Source organism: Toxotes jaculatrix, chromosome 2 (assembly GCF_017976425.1).
Source record: "Toxotes jaculatrix isolate fToxJac2 chromosome 2, fToxJac2.pri, whole genome shotgun sequence".
NCBI classification, from domain to species: Eukaryota; Metazoa; Chordata; class Actinopteri; family Toxotidae; genus Toxotes; species Toxotes jaculatrix.
The window spans coordinates 28,599,071-28,611,083 of NC_054395.1; the positions used below are offsets into that span (position 1 = coordinate 28,599,071).

The window sequence follows — 12,013 nt, forward strand, 5'->3', positions numbered from 1 at the left end:
CTTGATACAGTTTTTTAAAAGCCATTTCTCTGTGCTTCGACCATCACAAAAGAAATTCTATTCTTCTCTACTGTAACAGGCGCAGAGGCATGGCTAAATAACACTGATGATAAGTTGGGGGGGAGTATTTTTTTTTGGTCAATTGGGTGGACTGGCCCTTTAAATGCACTGAACCTCATGCAACGAGCCCACAAACAGATGTACTCTTAAGTGGCAGATACCAGTCATTCCAGAGGAAAAAAAAACAAACTTCATAAGTCATCCAGACTTGTTGTACGCTGACTGTTGCCACACAGGACAGAACGCAGGGAAAAGAAAAAACAGACTGAATGATTTTTATAACCACTTTTCTCTCACTCTGACAGCTGCCTCATGGACTTTATGCAGGTCTCTGTCCAACATCATCTGCTTTCGTCTAATACCTCTATAACTGTCATGTTCCCATGACCACCTCTCATGTTAGTCATCGAGTCCTTTGCTTTAGAAAGATGTTTTTAGCATCTAACTTCGTGTCACACCATCACAACATTCCCTCTTTACTTCTGTCACTGGCAGCTCTATGATTAATATCTTTCAACTGTTTGGAGTCCTCTAATAAGACAACTGGCACTACTGATTTTTTTTTTCAACTTTGCTAATTTCTGACAACAGGACTTGAACTTAAGAGAAGCTTTGCAATGTGATATTCTTCTTTTAACTCCTTGGTAACATTTTTGTGAATGAAGCTTGTCCTCAATTTTAGGGGCGTCGATTATGCAAAGTCTCAGCAGAGCGCACACACCTTCTCGTGAACAGGTAGCATTCATCAAGCTGGAGCGAGTGACTGATGACAAGTTTCCTCAGTTAAGAGAGTGTATGAATCCAAATGGGAACATTCGTATGACAACAAGATTTAGAATAAGAACACAACGGTAACACTTTCTCAAGACGCTGAAACTCTGCACAGCCGTCAGTATCCAACACTTACACAGTATTCATATGATGGTACGGCAGTCTCTGCCTAAACTTTACATTATATCAAACCATTTTAGTACCAATAAACTTGCTAACACTTGAGACCAGGTAATCTTTTTAAAATGATTTTCTTGTGTTGGATCTAATGTATTATTCATAGTATGTACTACAAGTGTAAACATCTACCAATCTTACCTTACTTTTTTTATACAGAAGCTGTTTCCCAGGTAACAAATAGGAAATCACATAAACAATAAACTTAAGTGAAGCCTGCATGGAAATCCATCTGAAACTTTCTGATCTGGAACATGTAAAACTTGTAATTTATCTGTCGTTACTCAGCCAAAACATGCAAAGCCACATATCCCCACGATATCCACTTTTCAGGAACTGAGAAAAACAGCCTTGTTTAAAGCTTGATGACAATGCATTTTCAAGTTTATCAAACAGGGTGTTGAAAGAGTTTCATCAGAGAGAGAGCAGAGTGTTTCCTCAAGAACACACGGAGGGGTTATTAAATCGTAAATTTGAGTAATGAAGTTACATTTAGTTTGGCAAACACTCTCATCGACAGAACTTGTCTAAGTTTACAGGATGAGCAGCCAGAGAGGAAAAAAAAAACTGGTACTGCCACGTTCTGTTGAGCTGTAAAGTCACAACTTCTAAGACTGTACAAAATAACCAAACCCTGTTCAATAAACTTTGTGCCGCAGCAGAGCTCACCGGAGACGAGACGATTCAATGGTGGATCAACGATGGACGACTGAACGAAAGAACAAACGGCCCCTTCTTTTGCTAATAGCTATGGTGATTCCATCAATCAACGCACCTTCACTCCAGTAAAGGAGGAAGAGAGACGAAAGGCAGTCCAAGGCAACGAGAAAAGATGGAGAGAGAGAGAGAGAGAGAGAAGGAGAGAGAGGGAGGAAACAGAGTCAGTGGTATTGTGACACACAGGGCTTCTTAGTTTCTTTCTGAAACTTGATGAATCAGACACACACACACGCGCACACACACCAACCCAACCCTACTCGTCATGACTGCATGGGCCTATTCATGCCATTATGGCTTAAAGGGAAAAGCTACTAAAAACCAGCATTTACATTCCTTCTTTCTCTGAACTTGGACACAACTGGAGTCCAGTCTAGACTTGTCAAAGTCTCCCTCTGTTTCACACCAGACTTTAACTAAAGGAATCCCTCAAGCTACGCAAATGCTCCAGGCATCTACGCATCACATAGGAACATCTCAACAACGCCGCCGTGTCTTTCTCCTTGTTCTTTAATAGACGGACAATAAAGAAGAGGGCAGCTGTTTGCAGGACTGCTGAGAGCAGCTTGCTTTCTTCTGATTGTCTGAGCATTCCCATTATATCACCAACATTATGCAGACAATCCTGTCCACATACTTCTGTGTACTTTTGGTCTGGGTCTGGTTTTTGTGATTTGGGTCCATTAGTTCCAAAAAGGGGAAATCTGAATGCTACAGCCACACTGCTTCAAACTGCTTCAAACTCCTTCAAACTTTCAAACTGTTTCCTGTCTCAACATGACTGTGCCCACATGTACAAAGCCAGATCCACAAAGAAATGGTTCTTCTCCTCTGATGTGGAAGAACTCAACTTTCCTGCCCTGACCTCAGCCTCATCCAACACCTCTGAGACGAGCTGCAACTCAGACCTCACTAACCTCCCTAATGCTCTTGTGGCTAAACGGGAGTAAATGCCTGCAGCCAGATTCCAAAAGTTAGTGGAAAGCCCTCCCAGAAGACTGGAGGACAGTGGAGATGAGATGATGAGATGTTTCACAGTGTGAGTTTGCATTTCAGTCATTAACCAGAGCAGTGTGTCGCAAGGTCAGGAAACAGGAAACGCTCTGAGTTGTTACAAGTTGGGAAAAGTTGAGAGAAACAGCCCAAAAAGTCACAAATCAGGTGCTGAAGTGTGAGCAACACCAATGTATTGCAGCTCAGACAGTTTGGTAATCATAAGTTGGTCACAAGTTTCACCCAATAGAGCTGTGAAGTGAGTGTTTTTCTCCATTCTGTATTCACATGACAATTTTTTATTTAAACAATATTTTTAATATTATTTCAAACAGAAACAGGGGACTCTCCTGGATAACGTAATGAGCCGACAGGTTTATGTCAAGGCTGCCAGTTTTACTTATTTAAACTCTCTTTGTAAGAAATCATGTTCTGTCTGTCATTTTGGCACAGCGAACAATACCCATGAGCCTCAGGTGCCGTTGCTATGGAGAACAAAACCGAGGTCAGAGGTGCAAATCAGAACAGTTGGGAATTCAAAACGCTTTGTTGTTGAGAACATGAAGCTGCTCAATTCTATCAAAACTGAGAGAGAATTTAAAATGAATTAATTTAAGCTGCAGATTGTGTTTGTGTTTTCCCAACACAGTAAACGTCAGCTCACTTTAGCCTGCCATCAGCGGGTCATGTGACTAATAATTGGCTCATGATTATTTTCCCCTCCCTTTTTTGAACCAGACACTTTGTGATGTAGTCGTTGATCATTTGGACGGATAATGGTGTTGATCCAAGCTGTCGATGTGCTCTAACTGTCATCTAACATTGTCTATGGGGAAAAATGAATACAACTTTTATTTCAAGGACGAGGGGCACCTGAAATAGTTCCTCCCACTTTGCAACTTGAGTTTGCATCGAGTTAAAGTTAGTTTTAGGTTTGTCTTGATCAAATGGATTTGTCACATAGGAAGGGGCAACACTCACCACCTCCACCAACCAAACAATGGGACACCATATGGATGTACTCCACATACTTTTGGCCACAAAGCATATGCGTCTGTGGCAACATCAGACAAAAACTTCTTAATACTAAGTTGCCATCAAGCAACGTGTTACATGACCAGTGTACATAAATACAGACACTGCACTGTACTTCACAGCCTCAATGAAACGAAATGTAAAGATGAGAGAGAGAGAATTAGAGAAAGAGAGAGGGGGAGATAAAGAGGGAAAGCAGGTGAGGCAGATATAATGCGAGAAAAAAGAGCGAAGGGAATGGGAAGAATGGAGGAGAACAAGATAAGAATAGGAGAGGGAGACGGCGAAGAGTAAGAGGAAAAGATAAAAGACGGAGGGGGGAGAAATGACAAGCAGATAGGAGGCAGACAAGCTGACAGCAGTTATATATAGTCAACAGTGGCAGTGACAAGTGGAAATTAAGTGACAGTGTAATTTAGGACAATGATCAGGAAGGAGAGGAGAGAAAAAACATTCAAATGAAAAGTATAGTACAGTAGAAGCCCACTGATCCTCCATTTTTCAAAGTTTCAAAGCTATGATAACTAAGGATATATTGGCTAATACATATCAGTTTAAGCTAATTAATAGCTCAAACTATCAGTAAGAAGTAAGAAAGATACGCTTTTCATTGTTTTCTTTCAGTGACAATAGTGGAAGATATGTTAAATGAACCAGTTAGATTTTGAACAGTTGATCATATATAATGACCACTTTAAAAACTTTAAAATCTGAAGCTGCCTGTGGAGTTTTCGTGTTAACAAACAAAAAGTTGTGTTTCTTACCAAAAGGCACTGCGTGTATTCTTCGAGTGCATTTCCTTTGCCAAAACTTAAAATTGTGTATCTTTTACATCCATGTTTGCTAGCTTGAAATCTTCTTCTTCTTCTCTGCTTTTGTTGGTGCATGGCTACATTTCTCGGCACATTACTGCCACCAACTGTCAATCAGCAGAATAGTGCAAAACCCCTGACAGGAATCTGTTCGGTGGCTGTAAATACTGCTCCGTAGAGTTACTAGTGGTTTTTCTATGAGTGGGCTTGGTTTATCCTGTGAAACATTTCCCAGACAGTGAAACAAAGAAATTTAGAGAGAGATAAAGAGATGAACAGAGAGGAAAAGCAATAAAAGAGCATGTGGGAGACAGAGAGAAGAAAAAGTGTAGTTGGTTTACCAGTACATCCGTCATGTCGTGAGGGCGGGCAGTCGGTTAGTGTGCGAGTCGTCAGCGATGTTAACAGGCCGGACACATGCATGTCATCCCCCCTTCTGCCTCGGACCTCTCCTTTATAAATACACATACATACACAGACACGCACACACACACACACACACACACACACACACACACACACACACACACACAAAGGGGATTGCACAAATGTACGTGCAAACATGCAGTCACGCAAACACGCCACACAGAAGCACACAAGTACAATCAAAATGCATCACATAAACATACACAGTGATACACGTATATGTGTGAAGTCCCATGCAGTCATGGACCAAAAACACGACGCACACACACATAAAAGCACACACAGCAAACACAGGGTGTAACACCCATATAATGCACCATAAATCCCAGGGGAATGTACATTTATCCACAAAAAAACATAGGTGTACACAGGCAACACACACACCCACGCACACACACACACACAAAAGGAGAGAAAAAAGGCCATAGTGAGTGTTTGTGTACCAAACTCCATCAATGGTGGATCCTCCACCGATTACACAATACACTGAAAAAGACATAGATTAAAAAAAAAAATCTGATAATCATGAAAATGAATTCAGTCCAATGATGCGACAGAAAGTCAATCAGAGTGGGTACACCTGAGCTTCTCTTATGCAAACATTCTGACGATGTCCTAACGAGATTATCTAATCAAGAGATACAAAAAGCCGTCTCTTGGTACATTATGGTGTATCATTGCTATTTCCCATCTTAGGTGATGTGTGTGTTACTTTCACGCATGAAAACTCTATTTAACAAATGGTCGATACAAACTGACTGCAGTCTCAGTGAGGCCCATGCATGTACACTGATCTGTGGAAAAAGAGAGCACTGGTATCAGATCAGTGCTAAGTATTGGCAGATAAACTGAACTTAGGTATCACAGCTGGAGAGATAAAGTTGGATCAGTCCCTGCCTAAAACACCAGTGAATGTTGGACCAAAACCAGGGGAAGAAATCCCTGGCTACTGGACTACAATGAAGATAAAACCCCTCTGAATACTGAACCCAGTCAGAGTCTGAAGACCAAAGAACACTGGAGCAAAGGACGGCTAAACATTATACAATACTGGATCATACGAGGATAATAGAACCAGGCCCTAATGGAACAACCCAGGACTAAAACACCAGCGAATACTGGACCAAACCAAAGCCAAAGGAAGATTAAATACTGGATTAAACCCAGGCCTAAACACCAGTAAATACTGCACCAAACCAAGGCTAACACAACACCAAATATTTAACCAAAGCAAGGATAAACATTATGGACCAATTTAGGGACCAATTCATTCCAATAGAATAGTTTCAGGATCTGGAAAAGTACATAATTTTGCTTTGGCCAGAAACTGTAAAGCTGTTGTACAAAAAATTGAAAATAAAAACAAACCAAAAAAAACGTGTGCTTTTCTTAATAAATACAAGTTAAAAATCTTGGAGTTGCGAGGTTTTTACAGGAGCTGTGCCCTGTGGAAGTTTACCTCTACGGTTCATTTTCCTTTGAAATTCCCCTCAAGTAACCACATTGAAACCATGAGACAGAGATTACTGGCAAGGTTGTTGCTCATCATGCCAATTAGTTCCAATAAGCAAAGCTAATGATGCTAAGAAGTTATTTTGGGGAAACAGAAAGGCTAATTTAGGGACTCTGGCTGTCAAGCAAGACTTCATAAGCAGAAATTTACTGTTAGTGTTAAAACACATGCAGATTTAGATTAATATCCCCATAAGCAACATATGACATATGGCTCACTTGACATACATTTTCACTCGTGGGCACTTGTACCACTCTGTGGGGCCTCATATCTTCCCTGTGCTATTTTGATGTGATCGTAAAGGATTGCAGTGTAAAGGTGAATTTGAACTGTGAAGACCTCATTGCCCAGAAATCCAGTCAAGTGATAAAAGAGAACGAAATGAAACTCCGCGCCTGCAACTGCACCCGGAGCGGCGCTATTATGTAGCTACCTGTGCGCTCCGACGGAGCAGATGTGTATCATGAACAAGTAAACAAAGAAAACAACAAATGATAATATTGACAACGCTGATGTTTGGTTCGAACTCAAATATTTTCAGATCGAAGAAGTTTTTATCTACTTTCTGACACTTTCTCGGCCAAATGACCAATCGATAAAATAATTAACAAATGAATCAGTGATGAAACTAATCGTCAGATGAAGCCCTGCATTTGATTTCACAGCCTGTTTTCAATTTGTCTACAGCCACAGGAACAGCATCTCTTTAACCCCACTTTTGGAGACATATTGGTGAGTTCATGCTATTTGAAGAATGACATGTTCCCCTATGGGTTGAGAAAACACTACGACTTCCTGATGGGATCCTTTTAAAATCCCACTGGATAACCTCAAAAATGTGTGGTGGTCAAACTAAAAATAGGGCAGCATTTTTTTTTAGCTCCTGGACAAACATTTGACATTTGGGAGATATAAGTTTTTAATGACATGGGAACACTGGTTTTGAGTGAATTTTTATGGACTTAAACATCAAACCAGCAAGATAGAGTCACTTTTAAAACCACCAGACACTAACAGGACTGGATGATAGTGAAGACACATGCACTAGAGAGAATGGCAACCACATTCATAGACACAAATACACACTTGACTAAAGTGAGTAAGTAAAGACTAACAGACAAAGACAAAGAATAAAAGACACAAGTGGGGAGACAGAGATAGTGAGAGAGACTCAGGAAAGAAAGGTGATGACCAACTTGAAAAAAAAAGAGGAAGCAAGCAACAGACACAATGAAGAAAGACGCAGGAAGAGGAAGTGTGTACCAACTGGCAAGAAGAAGAAGAAAAAAAAAAAAACTTCTAGACTCCTGATCGGACATAGGTCAATCTCTGAGATGTGGTGTCTTTCTTAATCTTAGGCTCGGGACCCCAAAATTAGCCACAGATCTCGTTTTCTGAGAGCTAATGCTGTTTACACTGGTTTCCATGGTGATGTAGTATTCAACTGCTCTCCAAATAAATGACAGATCATATAGAGGAGGTGATTTCTGAGGGTGTTTTCACGCTCAATGTGTTTGAAGCTGTTCAATCAAACCTTTCACCCTTGCTCTTGGTTTATTCAGTCACGTGAGAACAAAGTTCTCAGGCCAACAAAACCTCACAGAGGTGCCTAAAATCAAATCTCACTTCGTTTTCAAGAGTAATTCAAACCAGCTACAGGGAAGGACCCCAAAACACAAGGATTTATGAGGATAAGAGGAGATGGATGTTGACATTTGATAGCGAGTGGTTCCACATGCTCGGACACAGCAAACTGAAAACAGAGAAGAAATGCAAAGAGCCGTACTTTCAAAACCTGACAAGCCTGACACTTCCTTCCACCTTTGTTTCTGATTTCAAAATGCACCTTCCTGTGCAACACCTTCACCCGAAGCTGTCCACTATGATTCATGAAAAGGCATTTACTACACAATGAGGCGATTAGGAGGCTGAAAGAAATAAAAGGAGGGAGCAGTTGTATAATCCCATCTCTGCTCAAACTCAGTATACTTTAACGCAACAACACATTCATTTCTGCTTTTGTTGTGTCTCTTCCTCTTAAAAGCTCCTAACCACAGGTTACACCTTATATGGTCATAAATAGGAATTATACCACTAATCCTAAAAGTCCCAACTGGAATATTAAACTTATAGTTTATACTAAAGGTGTGCTATTAAGGATAATGTATACAATAAGAGTACCACTGGACTGCTCAAGGTGTAGTATGTAGGAACGTCACCCTGTCAGTTTACACATAAACATACCATCGAGTACAGCAAGGTCACTATAAACTCACAAACCACAGAGACACTGTAGGAAAAGAAAACCGACACTGGTGATTTTTTTTGTCTTAACTGTGCCAAATATCAGCCGACTGAGCTCTTTAATGTGTCACTGAATCCGTGTGGAACATGTCACAGCAACAACTGTTAATTTTCACTTTTATTCCGTTGTGACAACACAATAACATTCACTGCAATTTTCCTGAGGGACTTCAGGAGTCAAACTCAGATCCAGACAGAAACACAAAACTTCGATAATCCCGTTGATAAACACAAAAGTCAAGCCCACCTAAATAAGTCAGGCCAACAAACACTTTTCAACAGCTATGCCTTCATCATGACATTTCAACATTCACAGGTTTCAAAAATTTCTTCACCTTCTAGCTACAAGTTTAATGCTGATAACAGACAAATGTTAAAAGCGTACTCCTTACGTACTAACACTATCAGACTCACAATAGACATTTTTTTAAAACAAGACATCAAAATCAAAAACCTGGCACCAACATTAACCACAATACAAACTGACTGTTGAAAATTTGGTCAGAGATTAGAAGTGGCTTACGTCGCCTCAAGTTGCTACCCTCAAGCAGAAATGAGGAGCAGCCTACAGAGGTCTGGTGAGTTCAGTTCTTTCTAACCCCACACCTCCAGGCCTCATGAGGCAACACGCGGTAGTACTGCCCAAGACCTTTAAACAGACTTTGTTGTATTAAATCTGTGTTTCCTTTTAATATTAAGGCGTTAAATTTGATGCGTTCAACTGCCCAAAAAAGGCCACTGGTCAAAGATTAGACACATCACCTCTAGCTGCTGTATTCATCCTTTAGTATAATGCTGTCATCTGCAAACAAGTCTCAGTTGGCACAAATGTAGACCAACATAGGTTTCACAGCCTGCTACAGATCTGCACCGATCCAAGCACCACAGTAATCCTTCAACTCATGTTACCTTACATAAAAATATCATTACTCGCTAATGGCAGAAATCCTGAGTTATCAGAATTGGGATTGGTAAAGAAACGGTTATATCAGTGCCCAAACATGCTCAGGAATCAGAATGGCCTTCATACAGTCTAAGAACATATGCAGACGTCAATCATCTCCAGCCGGAGAGAAAGGCAAATGTAAGACCAAATCGAGCTAACTAAAGTTTTAAAATTTTTGTTTTGGAGCAGAAAATTTAAAAAATTTTAGCTCGGTTATGCAGCATTGTGTCAGGAGGCCAGTGTGTTTTCTCACCTAACTCTCATGCAATTGCACTGCAGGCTAGCGAGCTAGCAAAACTCACCCACTAAAAACAAATAATCTGCTAGAGGAGAATTTGCTAGAGAAGAACTGTAGAATCGTAAACAGGGATAGCTAAAGTTACCTAGCTAGAATAGCGTCCTTCCTTTTTCAAATCTGCCTTACCACTTTATCCTCAGACCTGAGCGCAGTTTGTCTTAGCTGACAAAGAAAAACAGTAAATCAAAATGGAAATATAAATCAGAACTAATCACAAACTTGGCGAAAGCAAAGGTTCAATTCAAATGAATGAAGTTTGGTGCAAACTTTTAACTGTCAAACATCCAGTTTGACCTGGGCCCTGACAGCTGACCTGTGTTACAGCTGAATGCATCAACAGCAGAAACATTAGGCTAACACTCAGTTTACTGTCCTCCTCTCAAAACTCCCTGACTCCTTAGACATGACAACTGAAACATAAACTGAGATTTAAAAGGGGAGAAACACCAAAGTAAAGTGAGAGATCCCTTTTCTCTCCTTCCTCGGTTTCCTACCCATGAGCTCTTTGTGTGTTGTGCGCGTCCTGTTTTATGTTGCGGAGAAAAAGAGGAGCTGAAGACAGAGCAGTAGTGTGAAACACCCCCGCCGGTGCCAGTGTCATTAAGGAAACCGTTAAAAAGAAACGGAAAAAAAAGACTGAAAGGAGACAAGACACGGGCTCGCTCGACTCCTTCTGCTCCTCTTTCCCCTGAAGACTGCCCGCCCGCCCGCTCGCCTGCCCGCCCGCCTGCCTGCTGCCCAGGGAAGGAACCGAGGAGGTAAGAAAGGCAAGAAGGAAAGGGAAGGAGGGGGTGAGGAAGGAGGGAGGGGAGGGGAGGGGAGGAATCACGGAGACCGACCTTTTCCTCAACACCGCGGAGCGAGGAAAAGCCCCCGCCGCTGACTGGAGACCAGGGAAGGGGAAATTAAACTGAAACCAGCACCCCTCCCCTCCCCGTGTTCAAGCTCGTCTCTGCAGCCGATCAGATACTCACAATCTTGGCATTAATAAGGTCCGGAGGGCGGTATCCGCTGCGCTTTCGGAGGCACATCCGTGTGTGTGTGTTTTTTTTTTTTTCTTCCTCTGCCGCTCCGCACCGGGGGGTTCGGCGCGTGGATTTTTTTTTTTTTTTTTTTGATTTATTTTTTTTTCTAAATATCCTGCCGCCGCCGCTGTATCGGAAGAAGAAGAAGAAGAAGAAGGAGTCCTCCTCCTCCCCCCTTCTGCTGCTTTCCTCCTGCTCGGGTTTTTCCCAGAGAGAGAGAGAGAGAGAGAGTGATAGAGAGACCCACAGAAAGAGCGTGAGTGAGAGAGAGGGAGAGAGATCACCGCCCTGGCGGACAGGGGCGGCAGAGCGCATGCGCGGATTCACACGTCCATCCAAGCGGGTGGAGACCCGGAGTTCTCTATAATAAAACTTTATATATATGTAATAGTTTTTATTTGTTGTACGTGTTATTGCACGTAATACTACGTAGAGTCATTTAAATACCAGAGCAGGAGTTTTATTGATAAAACCATTTTTTTTATCTGCTTTAATGCATTCTCATATATTTTATATGCATCGATTTCATACATATAAATGATAGTTTTGCAATTTATTATTCTTTTTTTACTTAGTGTAGAAAAAATAGGCCCCCAGGTGTATGTTTTCTGTGTGAAAGGAAATTTTAACCGACTGCAGATGTTTGTTTATAAAATATAGGTAATTTAGACACAGCATAGCTCATCAGTTCACATGCATAACATAACCACAGCACATTACAATAAATCTTCATGTATAATTTTTACACTTAATCACTAAATAAGGGGTTGTTATGAAAATACAGTTTACAGTGACACAAAATCATAAGACAGATTACTCACACAATTTTAAGGTTTAAATTAGCTAATAGTGTTAGATGCAGCACGTTGGGAGACACTGATGACCACGAATAAAGGCTTTCAGTAATATTCTTCCTTGCATGTGCACCACAGATCA

General features: G+C 41.1%; 1 protein-coding gene across 7 annotated transcripts in view; it reads right to left on the minus strand.

Annotated features, from left to right (window-relative positions):
• Window positions 1-11,350, minus strand: part of rgs19 (regulator of G protein signaling 19) — a 28,258-nt gene extending 16,908 nt beyond the window's left edge. The window contains exons 1-2 of one of the 7 annotated variants that reach the window (XM_041056418.1): window positions 11,027-11,347; window positions 4,907-5,017 (exon numbers count right to left, since the gene is read on the minus strand). In XM_041056418.1, the coding sequence (XP_040912352.1) occupies window positions 4,907-4,921 (15 nt within the window). In that variant the 5' untranslated portion in view covers window positions 4,922-5,017; window positions 11,027-11,347. Of the gene's footprint in view, window positions 1-1,677; window positions 1,832-4,906; window positions 5,018-10,546; window positions 10,754-11,026 lie in introns of those variants that run through there. The other 6 variants (XM_041056427.1, XM_041056400.1, XM_041056410.1 and 3 more) reach the window with 6 other exon arrangements.
• Window positions 11,351-12,013: the final 663 nt, after the last annotated feature.